At 38.3% G+C, this 24,442-nt stretch overlaps 1 long non-coding RNA gene and 2 gene segments (V, D, J or C); 2 read left to right on the top strand and 1 right to left on the bottom strand.

The window, feature by feature from the left end:
• Window positions 1-24,442, top strand: part of LOC126951110 (probable non-functional T cell receptor beta variable 7-3) — a 632,711-nt gene that overhangs the window by 590,799 nt on the left and 17,470 nt on the right.
• LOC126951106 (T cell receptor beta variable 30-like) lies at window positions 548-1,526 on the bottom strand. The segment is given in 2 exon segments: window positions 548-977; window positions 1,347-1,526. Coding segments are annotated over 2 exon segments (453 nt in total).
• The window catches only part of LOC126951125 (uncharacterized), a 38,675-nt gene continuing 15,690 nt past the window's right edge, over window positions 1,458-24,442 (top strand). The window contains exons 1-4 of one of the 6 annotated variants that reach the window (XR_007724357.1): window positions 1,458-1,631; window positions 4,127-4,261; window positions 6,128-6,276; window positions 16,212-20,101. This is a non-coding gene — a long non-coding RNA (uncharacterized LOC126951125). Of the gene's footprint in view, window positions 1,632-4,126; window positions 4,262-6,127; window positions 6,277-15,184; window positions 20,102-24,442 lie in introns of those variants that run through there. The other 5 variants (XR_007724359.1, XR_007724356.1, XR_007724358.1 and 2 more) reach the window with 5 other exon arrangements.

Here is a 24,442-nt window from a genome sequence, read left to right as displayed (position 1 = left end):
GCCTCAGTCTCCCAAAGTGCTGGGATTATAGGCGTGAGCTACCACGTCTGGCCTAAGCGCATGTTTCCTATACTAACAAAACCACACTTCAGCCTCGAATGAGAACAGTCTCCTGAACATCTTGCCTCTTTGCCTTAGTCAAAGCTTCAGGTCTAAGCCTCCCCAGAATCTCTAGTCTCAGCAGAAAGATCAATGACAGGAGACTCTCCAGGTGATGAAATTAACCAATTCAGTAACCTGAGTTGGCATCCTCCCGTTTGTTCACCAGCTCACCTCCTGCCACAGGTATATCCTATTTCTCTCAGCCATATATGCACAAACCCCCTCCCCAGAGCACACATAAGGAATTTGGAAGACGAGAAAATCAGGCAAGGTATAGCACACCTTGAGGGCTGGAGTATGGTAGCCTAAGCCCGGACATCCATACATTGAGAACTTGACTATGTGCAGGCAAATCACAGGTTCTGCACACATACAATTTTTTGTTCTCCCTGAGAACTTTAGTATTAGAGTCTTTTGTAGAATTCTAGCTTCGTTCCATTGCTTTCACATTGGCCAGCAGTCAGAAACCTAGTTACAAATATCCTCCACGCAGTCCCTGGGTGAGGGCTCCTGGGGACAATGGTTAGGACTCAGGAGAGGGTGGAGTTTTTGCACAGATGTCTGCCCCACCCAGCTCAGTGTGACACTCCAGGCACAGAGATAGAAGCCTGAGTCACTGAGGAGGAGCTTCTTAGAACTCAGGATGAACCGCCTGTCCTGGGGCCTGGAGGCTGAGAGATTCTGGGGCACCTCAGAGCTGATCTGGTCAACACCAATGGAGTAGAAGAGCAGCTGGAGGCCCCTGCCTGCAGCCTGTCGGTACCAGTATAGGTTGGGGTTTGATGTTCCCTCCACAGTGCACTCCAGAGAAAGCGGGCTGCCCGCAGGCTGCACCAGGGTCGCTGGCCATTGATGAACAGTCTGAGATCTGACCCCTGTGGGAAAGATAAATTGCCATTTTCAGAGATGTGCCCTAGCCTGGCTTGCCTTCCCCAGACAGAGGGGCAGCTCAAGCTCTTGCATGGCACAGGCACCTGGAATCCATCATGGGGAGTAGACCGGGGGAGCCAAGGATGCAAAGTATCACTGGGCCAGGGAAGACCAACAGAACAAACTCCTTCCCAGTAGACAGACAGAACCAAGAATCATCAGATCAGCCCTTAAGGCTGAAGCCCCATATCTGTTCCAGACAATCAGAGGAATAGACTCAGGAGTGTCAAACCAACAGCTCAGACTCTGCATTCACGGGATTGCGGTGAGGGTGAGGATGAGAAAAGAGGCTTGCCGGAGAGGAGGGCACCCACCGAAGAAAGTGCCCAGGAGAAGGGCAAGGGGAGAGCAGAGCATCATCCAAGCCAGCCTTTCCTTCAGCTAGTCTGGGGGACAGACGCCTCCTCTTCTGGGCCAGTGACGTGGTCAGGCCGCTCCCTCTGGGAGATCTGCTGCCAGAGCAGAGGAATCTACCCCTTGAGCTGGGGAGGAAACGAGGCTAGTCTTGTTTTAAGAGTGTGGTGAATCACCCCCGGCCTCCCTGGGAACCAGCTGTACTCTGCACTTGGTATCTTCTTTGCATTTCTGCTGACATCCTGGTATGTAAATATATTTAATGACTCATTGTTTACCTGTAAACTAGAGGTAACTCTCTAGCTCCCCTAGGAGACATCAGAAGCCTGGGAAACCTTCAGAGAAACTGTGATACTGAAAGAAGGATGAAAAAGGATTTTAGTTTATCTGAAATTGGAAACTAGAGCTAGACATGTTACCTGGGAGATGAAAGGATAGGGCTCAAGAGATTCAGGTATTTTGGGGTAATCAAAGCAGAAATGCTCAGTTCTGAGGGCAGGAAGCTTCTATGACAGCCAAACAAGGGATCGTCTGCATAATCTTCATCCCTGGCAGACAGGTTTTGAGACCTGGACAGGCAGAATTAACTCCTGAACTGATCAAAGTTGGAATCTGTTCCACGTGCCTCTAACGGCCCAGCTAGATCTAATTTATCCTCTAAATGCAACATGAATAACAGGAAACATCACAGAGCCTTGGAATCATATGGATTTGGGTTCATTTTGCAGCTCTGCTTCTTGCTGGCTTGGGAACTCTCAAGCAAACCCTCATTCTCAATTTTCTTATCTGTAAAATGAAAATAATGATGACGATACCTAAAAATTGTTGAAAGATGCATTTTGCCTGGTGCACTGCAGGCAGGCACTCTTACACGTGTTGGCTTTTTTATTTTTTTCTTTTCTTTTCTTGACTCTAGGAAAAGCCTATGTCTGCAGCAAAGATTGGGAGATTTACAGTGGGATGGGGTGGAAGGTGGGGGCTGAAGGGACCACAGAGCCACAAAAAACACAGTCAAGCCACCAATTCATAATAGCTAAGGATTCATAATAGCTAAGCGTGGGAATCTGCTAGGTAGCTGCTAAAACGTCATTCTGCTGAAGTGGGTCTTAGGACCTTGAGATGCCTGGAGGACACCAGCACACCCTTGGAAACTCCTCTTCCCTCTGTCTTTGCCATGCTCTGTCCTCTGAAGGATTCATATTCAGAACAATTACTCAGTTTGTGTTGGATGTGGTGCAGTGGTTGGAGACGAGAACCCAGGAAAGAAAGCTGTAAAAGCAGCTGAACAGGGAGAATCAGCCTTAAGCAAATAAAGCATCTGTAACACTTTCCCATTTCATCAGGGCCTAGTGATGTCATATGTTTGTTGTTGTTGCTGATGCTACAGTAACACAATTCCAAGTTAATGTTGGGGTTCTTGCTCCTGACAGTTTCGGCTGTAGCACATTTTTTTGTTTGCATTTGAATACACCATATGCATAGGGGAATGTTTTGTTTTTTCTCTTTTCTAAATGGAATTAATCCTCTTATAACATTTATTTAAATGATAAATCAAGTGGTAAATATAGTTTGCTTGCAGTGAACATTTGGAACATATGATGAAAAATAGCTATAGCCAACGCAAGAGCAGTTTTCATTGGCTGTTCTACAGTTGTTCAATCTCAGTTTTTAATAAATCTGGTAATATAATATCTGTGCATATTAGGATTGCAGGGAGTGAGGCCAAAATAAGTATGTGCACACATAACCTGTTCCTTTCTTTCCATTTCTGTTCTCTTTCCTCTTTGCCTTTGAAATTTTTATTTAGTCCTGAGTGGGGATGGGGGGGAGAGAAAGTGGACAGGGGGTGGAGAGAAAGTGGACAGAGGGTGGTGGGAGATACAGGGAGAAAGAACGAGAATTGCTTTTGCTCTCAAGGGTACCACATCATGTTTTCCTTTGGCTGGCAGTCTTTAACACCAGCATATCTCATGAGACCTGACTTCACTCATCAGCTGCATCGGCTCAGTGTCATTACCACGTGTAGAGAGCAATGTAATCCTCCTTCTTAGAGATGTTGCAGCAGATTGGAGGGTGCAGAGATGTATCAGTCAGATCAGAGTAACCAGCTGGCTCCTGGCTCCTGATCATTGTCACAGCTCAGTAGCTGGAAGCTCCTTCCATATGGCTGATGCCTTTAAAAAAAATCTCCTCAGTCTCCATCCCCATCTGCAATACTGTTCAGTTATTCAATCATTTAAGTCATTCATGTATTGAAAAGAGGATGGGGCTATGATCCCTCTGCTCTGTGGCAGTACATCTACAAATGGGAGAGGCCTGGCCGCACATCTGGCCTAGGTCTGGAGGTGTCCTATGGAATTGAAAGCTGGCTGGAACTATCATCTTAACATGTCCTGGTCATCTTAACGTCTCCACCTCTCTGGCAAGCCTCTTTTCAAATCTTTTTGTTACCATCTTCGGCTTTTTCCCTCCATACTAGATTCTTAATGAATCATTGCCAACAAGAGAAAGCTTTATACATGAAGAGAATGGCAATAAGAATGAACTCATCCTTTTAATTTTAAAACTGGTATATATTCCTATATAATAGGAATGGAGGATACTTGCAAAGCCTATTTGTTCCTCTACAGAAGAGTTTAAAATTACCTGGGCTAATGGAAAGAAGGGAGAGTCAGCCAGTGAGATGCTCCTGAATGCCCTGAATTGTGACTTACCTCTTCTTATCCACATCCTGATCAAGGAAAGGGATGAGAGAGAAGTGGAGAGAGAAGAAATGGAAATTCAAAAGTTTTGACGGCAGAGGAAAATTGTGCTTATTTCCAGAACGAGATGAACAAGGTCCTGGGTCCCTACATGTCATACTGGCTAGAGACTGGTAAGTAGAAATGACTTGTGGTCAGCAGAATAATGGCTCCCAAGGATGTCCACATTCTAATCCCCAGAATCTGTGCATGTGTTAGATTACATGGCAAAGGGGAATTAAGGTTGAAGATGGAATTAAGGTTTCTAATTGGATGTCCTTAAAACAGGGACAGTAGTCAGAATTATCCAGGTGTGCCCCATACAATCATAAGGGTCCTTCAACATGGACGAGGGAAGCAGAAGAGAGTCAAAGAAAGAGATATGGACATGGAAGCAGGCATGAAATGCCATGCTGCTGGCCCTGGAGGTAGAAGGGGGCATGAGCTAAGGAATGAAGGTGGCCTCTAGAAGCTAGAAAAGGAAAGGAAATGGGTTATCTTCTAGAGCCCTCAGGGAAGAATGCGCCTAGTTGACATCTTGATTTTAACTTGGTGAAACCTGTGTCAGACTTTAGAGTTATAGAACTGTAAGATAATAAGTTTGGGTTATTTTAAGCCACTAAGTCTGTAGTAATTTATTAGAGCAGCAGTGGAAAAAATACATGGCTCTAGAATGTGTCTTAACAGAGGGACCTGAGGTAGTCTCCAACAATCCCCAAAGATCTCAGGATAGATCAGGAATAGCCATTTTCTCATTCAAAGGAAAACAGATTAACTGAGAGAAGCCATCAAGCCTGAAGAGGCATCGTGTTTGAAATGTGTAAGGCACAATGTACCCGCTGTGGATCAACACAACCTCAAGGACAGACAGACACACCGAGGGTCAGCAGATATCAGTGGGGACAAGTGTTGATGACTATGCAAATGAGAGTCATGAAGGAAAGTTAAATGATGACCAAAGACTAAGTACCTTCCCCACAATGCTTTGATAAGTGCTTTTAATGCACCCTGGAATTTAGACACCACCCGGGGAGAAAAGGAAAGGGAGAAAAGCATGAATTGTCTGAGAAATCCCTGAATTAATCATGTATACCCCAATGCAACAGGGATCTAGATATAGAATAATTTTAATTGTAGAAAACAAAATTATATTTTACCCACCCCTATTTGATGCCCATGAATTTCACATCTAGCTTACATGCACATAAAATTCAAGCTTAGATAGGTGGAAAACAGAAAATTAAGAAGTAATATTTGCCTTCTAATAACTTATCTATTGGAGGAAGTAAAAGATAGAAAAGTAGTTCAGATGGCAAATACTAAAAGAGTTAGGAACTTCTGCTTCCACTTATGATGAAGGAAATTCTCAATCTATCCACTGTGTAATATTCCTTGAGCTGCTGTAATAAAGTACCACAAACTGGGTGACTTAAAACAACAGAATTTATTGTCTCATGGTTCTGGAGCCTAGAATTCTAAAATCAAGGTATCAACAGAGCTATGCTCCCTCTGAAACCTGGAAGGAAATTCTTCCTTGCCTATTCCTAGTTTCTGGTGATTTGCTGGCAATTTTTGACATTCCTTAGCTTGCAGCTACATAACTTTAAACTGTCTTTGGCATTACATGGCATTTTCCCTGTGTGTTTCTGTCTTCCCACAGCTGTCATCTTACAAGCACATCAGTCATATTAGGAGTCCACAGTACTCCAGTATGACCTCATCTTAACTAGTCACACTCGCAATGACCCTATTTTCAAACAGAGTCACATTGTGAGGTACTGAGGGTTGGGATGTCAACATATCTTTTACTGGGGTGGTGGGGGGGTGGCAGGTATAATTCAATCCATTATACCCTCCAATAATAAACACCTAGAAAACTGGGCAATATACATGAGATAATTGTTTTCTAATATTGGACAATAGATGGCACAAGACTGTGACCCATAAGAGAAAGGAAACAAACGAGCTGCATGCTATGATCATTTCTGTTTTCTACCCAGAATTTCCTGGGTTGCTGTGCACACAAGAGGGACCCAAGCAGAGCACAGCACCCTGAAATTCTTACTGAGCTGCGGACACAGCTTAGAGAAGAGGAGGCCATGCACGGAAAGAGCCCCACAATTTTCATGCAGTCTCATTGAGTCTTTGGGTAAATACTAAGCTGGCATCCATTGGGTGAAACTCCACAGGGGCAGGCAAAGAATAAATACTGGGGAATTAACAACTGCTGGTGAACTACAGTATGAATAATTACTAGATCTTGGTCAAGACCGAGAGAGAGACAGCTCTGAGCAATCAGAATAGCTTTGTTGAATACCTGGAATATTTAACAGGTATCCTAGGAAGCCCATAACTTAGAGTAGGACTCAAATGACATAGAATAAGTCTACCATCCATTAACCCTAACAAAGCTTAGAAGAGCCCTTGAAAGGAAAAGCAGACAAGTTGACCTACAAGCAAGTCAACTGCCCACTAGAATAAAGCTCAACACTCTTTGAGAGAAGAAAACAAAATTCAGACAATAACAAAGTAACATTCATAATGTTGAGCATCGAGTGAGAAATTATGGGATATACTTAGAAGCTGGAAAATGTGTCTATACTAAGTAGTAATATTAGGCAATTGAAATCAACCCAGAAATGACAGAGATGGTGAATCAAAATAATGGGACTTATAAATAGCTATTATATTAAAATGGCTATTATTAAATATGTTCAAGGATTTATAGTAAAACACCACATAATGAAGAAAGAAAGAGAAACTATAAAAAAGCTAAGTAGAACTTCTAGATCTGAAAAATATCTGAAATGAAAATTTTGCTAGATAAGCTTAAATTGGAGTAGACACTATGGGATAAATGTCTATGCACATGAAATCAGGACAACAGAAACTCAAAACGAGAGAGGGGGAAATAATGCTAAACAACTACAAAAACTGGAAGAGGTCTCAGGGAACTCTCAAACAATATCAAGTCACCTAGCACACATATCACTGGAGTCTTCAATATAAAGGAGAGAAAGTGGTGGCAGAAAACAATTATTTTTAAAATAGTGGCCAAAATGTTTCATACATGATAAATAATATCCACCTACAGATCCAGGAAGCTTAGCAAAACCCAAACAGAATAAGCCCATACAAGTTTGTTTATGAAAGAGATTACTTACAGGTACGAGGCTCAGTGTAACTTTCACATAAGAGACGGACTGTGAGATGGTCCTTGAGAAGGCATAGGGTTTTGGACTGATAAAAATGACATTAAAAGGCAAGAAAGGATGAATGGTGCAGAAATGACCAAAGGTACAGAGACTGAAAGTACAGGACATCAGTGAAGAATAGTAAGAAGACGAACCTAAAGGGAGAGGAAGAGAATGCATGAAGATAGGTTACAGTAAAATTTCCTAAAGCTTAACATGTCCGTGTCTGAGGGAATTCTATGATGGAGTAACAGAGGCTGAATTTACCCTCAAACCTGAAACAATTAAAATGCATGAAATATATGAAACACTGGACAACAGATGGCTCAAGACCGTGATCCTTGAGAGAAGTGAAATGAATAAAGTGAACTCTGTGATGGCCCCAGTTTATAGCCTTTTTCAGGCAGTATTACAGGGAGGAGAAGCCCAAACAGCATCTGGCAGGCTTTCTGAGTTAAGGAGACTTGTATTCAGGGTTTGAGGAGGCCGAAATGGCTAAAATTCCAGGGAAGAGACCCAGAGAGGAGAAAGTGGTAGGTGGGAAGAGCTCTGGAATGTGCATCGGACTCCCAGTGACTCTTCAACTGCTCTGACCAGTGCATACAAGAAAACAACCTGAGGCCAGGGAAAGACCACTTGATGGATCAAGCAGAACCATCTCAAAGTCCACAAGGTACCAGGAACAGATGGTGTTTCCATCAACCAGCGTGGGAGACCTCCTAACACAGAGGGCCTTGAGGAGAATTCTCAGAAGCGGATCACCCCAGTACGGAGGGCGGGAGGGCCAATTTGCTGTACACTAAAGGTTGTCCTAGATACAACTTACAAAGCTTCAAAACAAGACTCAGAAATATCAAATTGTTTCTATGTAATCTATCTGCATCACAAAATAAAGTCTCATATTTCTTTAAGGGATACAAATACTCCAGTAGCTAGAAACATCAAATTCAAATATCTGATACCCGATTTTAAAAAGCCATATATGCAAAGAAACAGAAAAATATGGGTCATAAGGAGGAGAAAAACACTCAACAGAAACAGATCCAGAAATGATACACATGATGGAGTTAGCAGACAAGGCTATTAAATATATATTCAATATGTTCGGCAGGATAGAAGAGAGTGTACCTATGTTAAGAAGAGACATGGAAAATTTGAAAAAGACTGAAATAAAACTTCTTCCAATGCAAAATACAATGAATGTGATTTTATAATATACTGGATGGGATTAACAGCAGATTAGGTATCTCAGATCGAACTTAAAGATGAGGTAATAGAAATCATCTAGGATGAAAACAGAAAGAAACTGTCTTAAAAAAAGTGAGCAGAGCATCAGTGAGCTATAGAACAGCATTAAGTAGCCTAATATTGAGAGTCCTATGAAACTGGAGGACTAATGCAAAAAAAAGAAATTGAATAACTAATAGCTGAAGCAGTTTTGAATTTAATGAAAAGGAACAGCCACAGATTGAAGAAGTTTCATGAACTCCAAGCACAAGTAACATGAAGAACACTTTAACAAGATACTTTATTGCTGGATTGCTTAAAACTAATAATTAAAGAAAAATCTTGAAAAGCAGCCAGAGAATAAAAGACACACTATGTACAAATGAACACAGTTAAGAATGACTGCAGTCATCTCACTAGAAACAATTCAGGCAAAAGAGTGTGAAGAAACATCTTTAAATTATTTAAAGAAAAAAATCCTGTTAACCTAGTACTCTAGATCCAGTGAAAATATCTTTCAAAAACATTGGCACAATAAACTTCTCAGACATACAAAAACTAAAATAATTCTTCGCCAGGAGACACATACACTACAAGAAATGTTAAAGGATGTCTTTCAGACAAAATGAAAAAGAGTCCAGATGGAATTGGTAAGCCAGCTCCCTGTGAGGGATAAAAAGGAAAAAAGGGAAAAGCCTGGATTTATAGCATTTTGACCAATTTTATGAATATAAACATTCCCACCATGGCCAAATTCAAACAAACAACGATTTTTAACGACTGGTTCACAAAATTTCTGAATATTTAACAACTGGGTCCTATGAGCTGATACAAACCAACTACAGACTATTACAGATAGAATATCATTAGTAAATATGTAATAAATATAAAAAACAGTATTTGTGTTATTTTAAAAATCTCTTTTAAAATAATTGACTTTCTATTTCCAGCGAAAACAAAGTAAGGGACAAAATATATAAAGCACTAGTTTTCAAGACATTAGACATTAGGCAAGGAAGGACAAGAAAAAATGAAGTAAGTTTTATAATAACCCAAGCTTACCACCTTCAGACAATTTCCAGGCCATGGCACACAGAGGGGAAATCCAGGGGGAAACCATCAAACTCCTCCAGTCAAGGAGACACAACTGAGAGGAGAATAAGGCAAGTAGAGTTCACAGGGCTGAGGACAGCAGAGGAGAGAGATGGGCAGAGAGAATTTGTGAGGTCTTCAGAGGGCCCACCCTCAGTATTCACAGGGTATTAACAAGACTATGAATGTGAGAAAACCATCTGAGATTGGGAAAATAACCATACAAAGGATTAAAGAGAACAGTAACTGAATTTCCTGTAGGGCCAGGAATAGGGTATAATTTCACCAGCCAAACTCAAAAACATTAAAATTCATGGGGCATTGGGACAAGAGTGTTTTGTGTCAGAAGGGTTTTGGCTCACAAGTGGAGAATAATGATCTCTAAACTAAACGCTGCTCTGCTGTCATCTAATAAATGATTAAAACTAGGTACAAAAGAATCAGATTATTTCAAGAAATGTAACTGTATTCTAAAACAGAGCTCAAAAATATTTATAGAAAAATAAAAAGTCCAATACAATTAAAACTCAATGTATGGAATAAAATAAAAAAATTACCAGGCATACAAAAAAAGCAGAAAAATGCAATGCATAATGAAAGGAAAAACTGGAACAGACGTTAGTAAAAAAAAAGATAATTTAACTTAAAAATAAAAAAGTTAAGCTAGAGATATTAAGTAGACATAGAAGATATTTTTAAAAGCCCCAAATCCAACTTCTGGAGATGAATATGACAATATCTAACATTAAAAATACACTGAATTAGATTAATGATAGATTAGACAATGTAGAAGAAAATACTAGTAACCTAGGAAGATATAGCAACAAAGGCAAACCAAAAATGGAGGATAGAGGAAATAAAATAATTTTTGAAAGGAAACAGACAATTAACTGTTACAGGACAACTTCAAGTAAACTAACATAACTGGTTTTAAAAGAAGAGAAGCAAGATGGGAAGAAAGAAAAAATTATTAGAAGAAATCATGACTGAAAAGTTTCTAAATTCAATAAAACTCAAACCTCACATATCCAAGAAGCTTGACAAAACTCAAGCACACATACACAAAATGTACCAAAGAATATCATAATCAGATTTCTGAAAATTAGTGTTAAAGAGAAAAATCTTAAAAGCAGCCACAGGATAAAAGCATGTTTTGTACAGTAGAATAAGATAAAGATGACAGAAGATTTCTTGGTGAAAACAAAGCAAGTGAGAACACAGTAAAGCAACATCTTTAAAATACTGAAAGAAAAATACTGTCTTTTTGATAATGACCAGCCTAACAAATGTGAGGTAATATTTTATTGTGGTTTTGATTTTCATTTTCTCTAATGATTACTGATGTTGAATACCTTTTCATATCCCTGTTGGCCATTTGAGTTTCTACTTTAGAAAAATGTTGAATAATCAAAAAGGATGATTAGTGATGTTCAGCACCTTTTCATATACCTGATTATCTTCTTTGGAAAAGTGAAAAAATGAAAACACATATATTCTTTGGAAACAGGCTCTTTGCCTTTTTTTAAAAATGGATATTAACCCTTTATCAGACATCTGGTTTACAAAATTTTCTCCCATTTCATGGTTTGCTTTTTCATTTTGTTCATTGTTACTTTTGTCATGAAGAAGCTTTTTTAGTTTGATGCATTACCATTTGTTTATTTTTACTTTTGTTATCTGTTCTTTTGTTGTTACATCAAAAAAATTGCTAAGACCAGTGTCATGAAGCTTTTTTTAATGTTTTCTTCTAAAAGTTTTGCAGTTTCAGATCTTACATTTAAATATTTAATACATTTAAAGTTGATTTTTTGTCTATAGTGTAATATAAGGGTTCAGTTTTATTTTATTTTTTTGGATATGAATATTCAATTTCCCCAGTACCAATTATTGAAGAGGCTACCCTTTCCCCATTGTGTACTCTTGGTGCTTTTGTCAAGCATACATATATGCTTGTTGACCATATATGTGTGGGTTTATTTCTGGGCTTTCTGTTTGGTTCCTTTATTCTATATGTCTGATTTTAAGCCAATACCATACTGTTTTGATTACTATAGCTTTGTAATATAACTTCAGACTGGAAAATGTGATGCCCTCAGCTTTCTTCTTTCTTCTTAATATTGCTTTAGCTATCTAAAGCAATATTTAATCTGTGAAAATGCCACTGGAAATTTCGAAGAGATTGCATTCAATCTGTAGATGACTTTGGGTGGTGTGGACATTTTCACAATATTGACCCTTCCGATCTATGAAGATAGGATAGATTTCCATGCATTTGTATCTTCTTCAATTTCTTTCATCAATGTTTTACAGTTTTTAGTGTACAGATCTTTTACCTCCTTGGTTAAATTTATTCTAAGGTGTTTTATTCCTTTTGATGTTTGTAAATAGGATCATTTTCTAAGTTTCTCTTTTACATAGTTTATTGTCAGTGTACATAAATGGAATTGATTTTTGTATGTTGATTTTGTATTTTGCAACTTTAATAAATTTGTTTATTAGTTCTAATAGGTTTTTGCTAGAGTCTTTAGGGTTTATATAATTTAAGATCATATCATCTACAAACAGAGATAGTTTTACTTTTGTTCTAATTTAGACACCTTTTATTTCTTTTTCTTTAACAATTGCTCTAACTAGGAATTCCAGTACTATGTAGAATAAAAGTAACAAGGTGGCATATTTATCTTGATCTTGATCTTAGAGAAAAGCCTTTCGGCCAGGCGCGGTGGCTCAAGCCTGTAATCCCAGCACTTTGGGAGGCCGAGACGGGCGGATCACGAGGTCAGGAGATCGAGACCATCCTGGCTAACACAATGAAACCCCGTCTCCACTAAAAATACAAAAAAATTAGCCGGGCGTGGTGGCGGCGCCTGTATCCCAGTTACTCGGGAGGCTGAGGCAGGAGAATGGCGGGAACCTGGGAGGCGGAGCTTGCAGTGAGCCGAGATCGCGCCACTGCACTCCAGCCTGGGCGACAGAGCGAGACTCTGCCTCAAAAAAAAAAAAAAAAAAGAAAAGCCTTTCAACTTGTTACAATAAATGTACTACATTTATTGTGTTAAAGTATATTTCTTTTATACCCAATTTGTTGAGAGCTTTTGTCATGAAAAGATGTTGAATATTGTCAAATGCTTTTTCTGCATCCATTGAGATGATTATATGGTTTTTGTTCTTCACTATGTTAATATGGTGTATTATATTTTTTGATTTGTATATGTTGAACCATGCTTGCATCCCAGTGATAAATCCCACTTCATCATAATGTATGATCATTTTAATGTGATGTCAAATTCAGTTTGCTGGTATTGTATTGAGAATTTTAACAACTATATTCATCAGAAATATTGTCCTGTAATTTTCTTTTCTTGTAGTATCCCTGTCTGGTTTTGGTATCAGGTAATTCTGGCTTCACAAAATGAGTTTAAAAGGACTCCCTCTCCTCCAATATTTTGGAAACATTTAAGAACGATTAGCATAAGTTCTTCTTTAAATGTTTGATAGAATCCAGCAGTGAAGCCATCAGGTCCTTGGCTATTATTTGATGGGAAAAATTTTATTATGAATTTAATCTCCTCAATCATTGATGTGTTCAGATTTTTTTCTTCATGATTCAGTCTTAGTAGGTTGTCTGTGTCTATTATCAACTTCTTCTAGGTTATCCAATTTGTTGGTGTATAACTGTTCATAGTAGTTTCACAATTCTTTGTATTTCTGTGTTATCAGTTGTAATGTCTTCTCTTTCATTTTGGATTTTAATATAAAAAAGAATCAAGTAGTACAAGTTACATTATCTCTCTCCAGTGGGATTATATTAGAAATTAATAGTAGAAAAATCTGGAAAATCTCCAAATACTTGGAAACTAAATACATGTATATAAACTACCTATGGGTCAAAGAATAAATCGAAGGAGGAATTATAGAGTATTTTGTAGTAAATAAGGATAAAAATGCAATATATCAAAAATTTTTGAAATGTAGCTAATTCAGTACACAGAGGAGAACTTACAGCACTAAAATACTTGCATTAGTGTACAGTAAAGGATTAACTTTGCCCCAAGAAAGTTTTGGTCCTCCCTTTTCCCCAGGTTTTGGATCATAACTTTTAAACCCTTGGAATGCCCTGCCTGATTAAAATAACTTTGTTTATCTGGGGGGTTTTGGACCATACCAGACAGTCTATGCTAACAATGATTTATGGTAGGGACCTTAGGCTACACAGTGTATTAATGCATCCAAACCCCTGTAAAAATCTCTGGGCAAACCTCCAATAAAAACTCTGGATACAAAGCTCAGGTGAATGACTCCAGTTTTAAAAATTCAAGATTTGTATGAAACCACCAATAACTAAAGTAATATTGAGAAAAAAGAAAATACTTTATGCATGCTGTGATACATTACTGTGACACATCATTGCTGAGAGAAATAAATGTTGTTTGCACAACTCTACTGGGCACAACTGGAAGCTGCATGCCTAGGCTCTCTTGAACTCTGCTCTATGAGCCCCTTCCCTTCGCTGTCTTTAATCTGTATTTCCACTCTAATAAACTGTGAGTATGGTGGACTTCTTGAATTCTTTGAGTCCTTCCAGTGAATCACTAAATAGGAGTGATTTAGTGGAGTCCTTTTGAATTTGCCAGTAGAAAATGAAAGTTCTCAAATCAATGACCTCAGATTTCACCTTATAAACTAGAAAAAGAAGAGCAAATTGAGCCTAAAATTAAGCTAAAGAAAGAAGGTGATAAATAGCAGAGGAAAAATTAGTGAAATGGAGAACACAAAACCAATTAAAAAAAACAGAACAAAAATTCATAGGGTGTTAGCAGACTAATCAGGAAAAAGAGAGAAAACATAAATTACTCATATTAGGAATGAGAGAGAAGGTACTGCTACAAAATCTACAAGTATTAAAAGAATGTTAAAGGAATATTATAAACAATTTTATGTCAAAAAATTTTGAGCAGAATAGAGAATCCAAAAGTAGATCCACACATATTTGAACAACTGACTTTCAACGAAGCTGAAAAGGCAGTTCACGGGGAAAGAATAGTTTTTCAGTAAATGGTTCTGGAGCAATTAGCTAACCATATGCAAAATAACAGCAATAAACCTCAACCTTGCCTTGGTGGTGCATGGCGGTCCCAGCTGCTCGGGAGGCTGAGGCAGGAGAACTGCTTGAACCTGGGAGGTGGAGGTTGCGGTGAGCCGAGATTGTGCCATTACACTCCAGGCTGAGCGACAGAGAGGGACTCCATCTCAAAAAAAAAAAAAAAAAAAAAAAAAAGAACAAAGGCACAGGCCCACACAAAGACACAAATTTTCATACCAACTTTATTTGTAATAGTCAAAACTTGGAAAAAATCCGATTGCCTATTAATGAGTGAACAAATGATGAAATTGTGGTGTATTCACACAAAGGAAAATTAGCAATAAAAAGAACGAACTATAAAATTTAAAGTAACATAGATAAATCTCAAAATAATATGATGAATAAAAGTAAAGAAACAAAAAAGAGTACATACTTTATAATTGCATTATATTAAATTCTAGGAAATGCAAAGAAATCTATAGTAATAGAAGAAGCACTCTATCAGTGTTTGTCTGAGAACAGCATGGAGAGAAGGATGGAATTATAAAAGGCCACAAGGCTATTCGTAATAGCAAAGACATGGAATCAACCCAGGTACCCATCAATGGTAGATTGGATCAAGAAAATATGGTACATATACACTATGGAATGGTGTGCAGCCATAAGAAAGAATGAAATTATGTTCTTTGCAGCAAAATGGATGCAGTTGGAGGCCATAATCCTAAGCAAATTAATCCAGGAACAGAAAACCAAATATTGCATGTTCTCACTGAAATGTGGGAACTAAACATTGAGCATATGTGGATATAAACAATGGAACAATAGACATTGTGAACTACCAGAAGGGGGAGAGAGAGAAGGGAATGTGTTTTGAAAAACTACCTATTGGGTACTATCTTCTGTACCTGGGTGACAGGATCTGTACTTCAAACCTCAGTACAAACCTCAGTATTAAGCAATATTCCCATGTAACAAATCTGCACATGTTCTGCCTGTATCTAAAATAAAACTTGAAATTTAAATAAATAAATAAATAAATAGCAGGCCACAGTAAAACTTTTGGAGGTGATGTGTAAGTTCCTTAGATTAATTTTTATGATGGTTTCCCAGGTATTTGCATATGTCAAAGCTTATCAAATTGTACATTTTAAAGATGTCTATTGTTTGTCAAGTGCATTTTAATAAAGCTCTAAAAGAAAGAATTATTTTTAATACAGTGTTTGAACAATAGAAAACCACTGAGAAAATTTAAGCAAGACAGTGTCAATAACTAATATCACATTTTAACTAATTAACCACAATTAATCACAATCAATCAGTAGGAAAAGGTTTTGTGCTGAAGATTTTCCAGAGATAAGTAAGCAAGTATATCATGCATGCAGTGGAGCAGGGCAGAGCCTCATAAAATCCCTCTTAAATAAGTCTGTTCTTTTGCCAAATTTCCATTCTGGTTGCCAGCTACCTTTTTTCTCCTCTTTCTTTCCACAGCCACTGCCATCCTCATTATAGCCCCAGACAATTCAGCTCTTGACAGTGTATCCAGCGAAACAAAAGTGTAACAGCAGATCAGCCCCACTTGGAAAGCAGGTGCATAGCCACGTCTTTCTATACAAGCTCAGTCCTTCCTGAAGTTGCCCTCTCACCTACTCCCCTACATCAAAAGTGACTCATCAAAGTATTCAGTAGACAAAATTAGTCTCTATCCAGGGAGAATTCGCTACTTGGAAAATAAGATGTTCTCTTTCTCATTACATACAAAAAAAAAAGTTGATAAAATCACAGAATTCAGTTTGAGAGAGAGGAAGATACTAAATGTCATTTGGCGTTCTGACCTTGAAGTCACATTGAGTCCAATTCAATCAGAAAATTGCAAGTGAAAAACTGGATTTTTAATGAAACACCAGGACTAGAAATACTGACTTTGGGGGTCATCTGCCGAGAGAAAATAGCTGAAATGTTTGGAATGGATGAGATCTCCAAAGCAACAAGTGAAGAAAAAGGAACAAAGGTCCAAAAATAAAAATTGTTGAACATCCACGCTTATAGGTAAAAGGAGGGGAGAAGTAAGCTTAAGAAATTAAGAAAGTAGTTCTAGAGGGAAGACAAGAAATGGGATGGTATCTTGGAAGTTCAGAGAAGACTGTGGGTACAAAGAGGTGGCAGCAGGATTTAAAAGAACTTTAAAAATTCAGTAAAATTAGGACTGAATGACCTCACTGATGTCGTTGACTACAGGAGGTGAGAGTACCAGATTCAGAGCACTCATTTGACAAGTTTAGGAGCAGAGCGAGCAAGGGAGAGGTTAAAGGGAATGGTAGAGTTGAATACAGTCTTTTATTCCAACATATTTACAGTCTGATTATATAGAAAGCCAAGAGGAAGAACTATATAAAGACAGGAAAATTGAAGATGCTAAAGAAAGAAGATATTTGAGAAACAAAGAGGCACGCGGATTAATTCTTGGGCATCTAGAAAGGGGAACTTTTTTCCTCTGAAATAGGAAAAGAAAAGAAAATGCATAAAAGATAGACCTGCACTGAGGAAGGCCAACATACATACAGACAGAGGCTAGATCTAATGATCAGTTGAATGTAATACTTTTAAAAACCCACCATTTCACCCATCAGACTGGCATAATTAAAAGACTCAATAATATCTGATGTTGGCAAGCATGTAGGGGAATCACATGCTCTCATGCACAGCTGGAAAGTAAACTGCAACAGTCTTTGTGGAGCGTAATTTGGCAATGTTTATTAAAACTGCACATGGCCGGGTGCTGTGGCTCACGCCTGTAATCTGAACACTTTAGGAAGCCAAGGCAGGCAGATCATGAGGTCAAGAGATCGAGACAATCCCGGCCAGCATGATGAAACTCCATCTCTACTAAAAAAAAAAAAAAAAAAAAAAAAAAAAAAAAAAAAAAAAAAAAAACCAGTACAAACATTAGCTGGGCATTGTGGCGCGTGCCTGTAGTCCCAGCTACTTGGGAGGCTGAGGCAGGAGAGTTGCTTTAACCTGGGAGGTAGAGGTTGCAGTGAGACAAGATCGTGCCACTCCAACCTGGCGACAGTGCAAGACTCCATCTCAAAAAAGAAAAAAAAAACCGCACATAATATTCGACTCAACAAATTACTTCTCAGAAACAATTCCATAAAAATACATGCATATGTGGGCAAAAAATTTTGCCAGGATTTCTGTTATAGCCTTATAAAGGGCAAAATATAGGCAATATGTAAATAACCATCAGTAGAGAAGTGGGCAGATAAATATCCATAACATACATTTTAACAACAGTTAAAATGAACGAAATAGAACAAGATGTGGTAACATGGAAATATCCCCAAGGTATGTTGTTCAGTAAAAAAGTAAGTTGCCAAGTAATATGTACAAAGCGATATGGTTTATATCAAAACACATGCAAAACATACACAAAGCAGTTAGCATACACGTAGGTAGATAGATAGAGATGTATTTGTGCCTATACACACATACACACAGACACACATTCATTCATTCAACCAAGAGTAATGGGGTGCCAACTATCCATTTCCATAAAGTTTATTTTAGTAGAGAATGCAAATACGTAGAGAGAAAAGGGACCGGAAAATGCACACAAGGTTGATAATAATGGTTATTTCTGGAAAAGAGAGCAAGAAAGAGAAGTGTCAAGATAATCTTTGATCTGCAGTATTTATATTTTTGAGGTACATGTATTTTTAGACTGTTTATTGAGAACCACCAATTATGAGTCCAACTTGCACTCCACTTATTTGAGCAGGTAAATAAGAGAATTCAGAACATTAAGCTCAAACTCCAATTCCTTTGCTTAAGTCTACATAAATACCTATTGAGAATAGCACCAAAAAGCAGTCAGAATGAGAGGAAAGGAAAAGAAGGAATGATGTGAATGGATGATCCCAGAAAGAGTGATACTATGTGGATTGAACATGCTGGAAATTTTTTTAAAATGTCGAGAAAGACCTGTCTTGTGAGACAAAGGCATGCAGTTTTTGTCCTATGTGGTGTAAGATTTAAGATCCTAAAGGGTTACTCAATAGATAGACTGTCCTCATAAATAAAGGCCAGAGAAAGAGAAACGAGAAAAGAACACTAATCAGTTACTGAGTCATCTCTGGATGCGAAAATAGATCAACAGAGAATGTTAAGTCATAGATTTCAAGGGGTCTGTAGACATTAAAGGCAAAGACCTCAAAGAATGACAAGCAGAGATAGGGTGGTAGAGATCGTCAAAAGTACATCAGTCCCCCACCACCCACCAGGGCCTGTCCTGTGGTGTTGGTTTTGGAGATTCATTGGTAGAGAAAAGTAGAAATTTTAGTATCCAAAGAGAAAAATCATGGTTTAGATAGGGCAAGGATGTGAATCTAGAAAAACACTGAGAAAACAAGAGAACAGCGTGTACAACACAGCAGACATTAACTATATAATGGGATCCACCATAGGGATGAGACTAGATGTGACCAACAGGATGACTCAAAAGAACCAAGTCAAAACAGCCAGGATGGGGTTCCAGTACACTGACTCTGGGAGTGGTTAATTGGGATAATGGAAACATTGGGGCAGCAAAAAGAGGAACCATTCAGAGGAAAGTCAGAATGAGGACTGAGGTCTCTGGTTGCTGTCACTCCCAGAGCAAGATACATCAAAGAAGGAAAATCAAGTTCAAGGAGCAAGAGGTCAGCATATGTGTGCACAAACACAAACACACACACACACCCCTGCATACACACACATATATGCATGCACACACACGCACACTTTCATACATGCACCCTAAGATTCCAAACGTAAGGACTGCAGTGAGTCATACCAGCAGCAACAATCACTTGATCTGTCAGGTATGTTTATTTGTGACTATGTTATGAAGAGAAGTGAGGATGTGAGAAAGTTTTACTTCATATCTCTGCTTAAAATCCTGCTGTGCTCTGTTAAAAGTGATGTGCTATATTATAATCGAATTGTCACTGACTAAAGGATGTTGAGACAGAAGAAATGTGGAAAAAAATGTAGGAAAGTAAGGAGTTACCAAAAGAGGTGTCTATGAAAAACAATAAACTTCATGTGCAATCTGAAAATAAATGACAAAGAAAGTCCCAAGTCAGTTTTGAAATTAGTAGACCAGCCTGACCAACATGGTGAAACCCCATCTCTACTAAAAATACAAAAATTAGCTGGGCGTGGTGGCACATGCCTGTAATCCCAGCTGCTTGGAAGGCTGAGGCAGGAGAATCGCTTGAAGCCGGGAGGTGGAGGTTGCAGTGAGCCGAGATCGTGCCATTGCACACTGCACCCCAGCCTGGCAACAGAGAAACTCCCTCTCAAAAAAAAAAAAAAAAAAAAAAAAAAAAAAACCAAAATTAGTAGCCTAAAGAGATATAAAGGACGTATAATTTATTTTATTCTTAACAAATAACATATTATATTATGAATACTTGCTGTGTCCAGGTGCCATCTAGTTGTTTTTAACATTATCACCCTTAAAATAAAGCTACATAATCCTGAGAGGCAGTTGTTATTTGTCCCACTTAACAAATGAAGGCATTGAAGCTTGGAGAGACTAAATTACTTGCCCAGAGTCACACCACACAGGCAGCATCTGGGTCCAATCTAATGCTGACTGACTACAAAGCTCACATGTTTAATCTACACACTGTATTATTTCCCATCATAGAGCAAGAGCAGCAGGGATTTGCATCGCAACTGTGCAGAGACACTGCAGTTTCTCTGAAATCTATTAGTTCTTCTTGTTCCCCAGGCACTGTTCTTAGTGTTGTGTGTGTTTAATTCAACTTTATCCTGACAAAGGCCCTATGCTGTAGGTGCTTATGTTATCACCTCTACCCCACAGATAAGAAAGATAAGGCAGAGATGAGTTCAATGATTCTGCCCACGGTCAACAAGATTAGTATTTGAGCCAAGATACCAAGCCAGGAGTCTGACTACAAAGCTCTCAGTGGTAAAGAAAAGTAGAAATTTTAGTATCCAAAAAGAAAAATCATGGTTTAGATAGGGCAAGGATGTGAATCTAGGAAAACACTGAGAAAACAAGAGAACAGTGTGTACAACACAGCAGATATTAACTGCATAATGGGATCCACAATACGGATGAGTCTGGGTGCGACCAACAGGATGGCTCAAAACAACCAATTCAAAACAGCCAGGATGGGGGTCCAGTGCACTGGCTCTGGGTGTGGTTAATTGGGATAATGGAAAAAGTAAAGGATCAGAAGATAAGGATTAAGGAAAGAGAAAAGAATATGTATCGGTTACTGAATCATCCTTGGATGCCAAAATAGGTCAACAGAGACTGTTAAGTCATAGATTTCAAGGGATCTGTAGACATTAAAGGCAAAGACCTCAAAGAATGACAAGCAGAGATAGGGTGGTAGAGATGGCCAAAAGCACATCAGTCCCCCATCACCCACCAGGGCCCATCCTGCGGTGTTAGAATCTGTTACAGAGATAAGAAAGCAAATAAGGAGGGTGAAGAAACTAAGTGCAGAGGTAAATAGCTTGTGAGAGACGGGCAGAATTCATGAGATGTGTAAAGGATAGATAAGTAAGTTTGTAACCTCTGGAACACATATGACCAGATAAAATGTCATCTGAATGTGCCAAACATAGACAGAAAAGAATTAAAAAAGAAAAAAAAAGAAAGAAAAAAAAAGGAACAGAAAGAAAGCAGTTGGCACAAGTGAGACTGACCACGTAGGCAAAGGGAGAGAACCTTGGGAGCCGGCTCCAACTGAAGGCAGAGTGGCAGACACAGGGAGGATGAGTCATCATGAGAATCTCATTAAAGGGGTGGCACTCGTCAACAGGGCCTACAGGCGGGAGGGCACTTGGCTCTTAACACAGGACATTATTACAAAGCATTAGCCACTGTTTTTCTAGACTGAATAAGTAAAACAATCATCATCTGGCAGCCCTTGAATTATATTTACATAAAAAATACAATCATCTCTTTGGTTGATTATATTAGGAAGCATTGGTCTAGGTAAATCGTTCCGGCTCACCATGAGTCCATAGATTCATTCATTTCCACAATGAAAGGTCTTCATGGTTCATTAAGATCAACTCATTACATTTGTGGGTGAAAGTAATGAGCCCTAAAGTTGTTAAGCAATTTTCCTCACTTGATCAGTTTCTCATGGTCTATTCAAGCTGAAAGAAAAGGTTGCTGTATAAACTAGACTGTCAATTTATAAATTTAAAATTCAATAATGAAAAATATGATTTCCACGGATTCTGGAGGTGGGCTCTTCAGCCAGCACATTATTTTCCTGGAGTGGAGACATGTAGGAAGACAAATGATAATTGGAAGGTCATTTTGTAATTTCGGGTGGTTCAAATGATTTGTTACATTAGCCTGGCTTAATCCACTATGAATACTTGAAAAAGAAGAATTCTCCTGCATTAAATACTACTCATTTATTCATGTGTTTATCTATACCTCTATAGTATACCTTTTATATTATCTAATTAGATCACAGTGACATCCTCTTAGCTATCTAAGAGGATGAATGTAAAATTAAAAAGTTAGGTCCAAAAATTACAGAATAATGGAGAACTTGAGTTGAATAAGTGGATTGATTGTCCAGATGTGCCTCTGCTTTGACCTTTTGTGTGACCTTAAGATCTTTAGGATAAAATATTGACTACATGGAAAATTTTATATTAAGAGCCTTATTCTTTTTCCTCTTCTCTTCTTTCTTCCTCTGATTTTCATGTCCTGGAGTCCACCCTAGCCAGTTAAATGAAGCCATCACCAATCCACAGAACTACCCTCTTCACTCCCATATTGAACAATGGGGTATCACCTCCCCTGGGAAGGGGGACAGCGTTTGTTGGGATAGCCTTAATAGATAATTATTTAGTTTACTTATCCCTTCTTCTAACTAAGTCTCAATGCTCCCACATAATTACATCACTATTCATAAGATTCACTCTTAATTGGCTGTGTACCTCTAAGCAATATTCACACTTCATATATCCTTACATCTTTCTTCTTTGATCCTTTAAAAATCCACAGCATCATCTCTTGACTCTTCACTTCACAATATGATGATATTGGTATCCTCAACCTTTCCTTTGTTTCTTTTATTTCCTTCCATGCAATAAATGTGTCATCTGCAATTTTACTTTTACATTGTCAAGGTTGAGAATATTTACATTCTATTAAGTAGCATAATCAAGTATTTTCATGCCTTGTCTATAAGTTGATTCTAAAAGTTGAAACAAATTGTGTTTATATTATTAGAACTTCATAAATAACTGTTCACCACAAAGTCATACAGATATAATTAGTTACTCTCTTTTATAATTTAATTTTTTTTCCCTGGAATAAAATTCTGCTTTTCTTAAAACAGTTGACTTTATCACATCCTTAATTTATTTTTTACACTATCTGCCAAGTAAAATATTCTGCCATGGTAAAAGTCTGCTACCTGTCCCCCCAGTATCTGTTCTCCAATTTCTGCTCTAATAAACCAAAATTAAATTTAGCTTGGACGGGGACATTTGGAATAAAAAAAATGATAATGCTTTTTTTCAGATTAGCTTACATTCAGGTGTAGTCATTGACTTAGTTCTGATCAAGGAATGTAAGGTTCAGTGTTGTGTGCAACTTTCACTAAGAGTCTTAAAAAGAATCTTTTAGTACTGTGTGTCCATTCTTTTTCCCTTCCTCTATTCCACTTTCTGGTATCTTAGAGGGATAGCTGGCACTCAACCTTGGGCTGCTATTACTACTCCAAGGAGAGCAAAGAAGACCGTTGTTCTGGGACCTAGATTTTGGTGTAGCTGCTACAGCTACCTGAACTACTTACACTCAGGCTTTTATGTGAAAGGAAAATAAACTTCCACCTTGCCAAAACTGCCCTGCAGCCTTCCTAACAGCTCAAGACTGCCTCACTCTGGGCTTCTTTCATGTGACAAAAAATAAAAAAAAAAAACTTTTTTGGGGGGGAGGTTGTTTGAGCTACAATTATTTAACATCTCTTCCTAGCAGAAAAATTATAAACTCAGAAAGAACATCGTTTTGAATACATGCTTGACTCATTTTCTTCATGAAGCAATACATGGAGGATGTTCAGAGTTTATTGTGGGGCACAGAGGTAGGAAACTAAGTAAGACGCAAGGACAGCTGGAGTAAGTCTAGTGACACATATTCCTAATCAAATGTATTTTAGACTGGACATCAATGGAAAACTATGGCTTCATTTAACTGACTAGGGTGGACTTCAGGACACAAAAATCAGAGGGAGAAAGAAGAAAGGAGGAAAAAAATAAGGTTCTTAATATAAAATTATCCATGTAGTCAATATTTTATCCCAAAGATCTTGAGGTCACAGAAAAGCAGAGGCACAGCTGGACAATCAATCCACTTATTCAACCCAAGTTCTCCATTTTCCTACAATTTCTGGACCTAACTTTTTAATCTTACATTCACCTTTCCATATCCAAGATTATCCCTTTACCCACAATATCACCCTAGTTCTGCTCACTTTATTCTTTTCAAAGCTCTGTCCTTCCTCCCTGCCAGCTTGAGATCAAAATCCCCAGAGCTCTTGAGCAGACCAGAAATCTGGCCTCTGTGTACCTTTGTCGTATTCATATATAGACACAGTGGGAGTGGGGGCGAGTAGAAAATCACTTAGCCACAGCAACGGTGTACAGGAAAGAGAGGACAGCAGTCT

This window comes from Macaca thibetana, chromosome 3 (genome assembly GCF_024542745.1).
Source record: "Macaca thibetana thibetana isolate TM-01 chromosome 3, ASM2454274v1, whole genome shotgun sequence".
Lineage (NCBI taxonomy): Eukaryota > Metazoa > Chordata > Mammalia > Primates > Cercopithecidae > Macaca > Macaca thibetana.
This window is presented reverse-complemented; position numbering and strand designations above follow the sequence as displayed.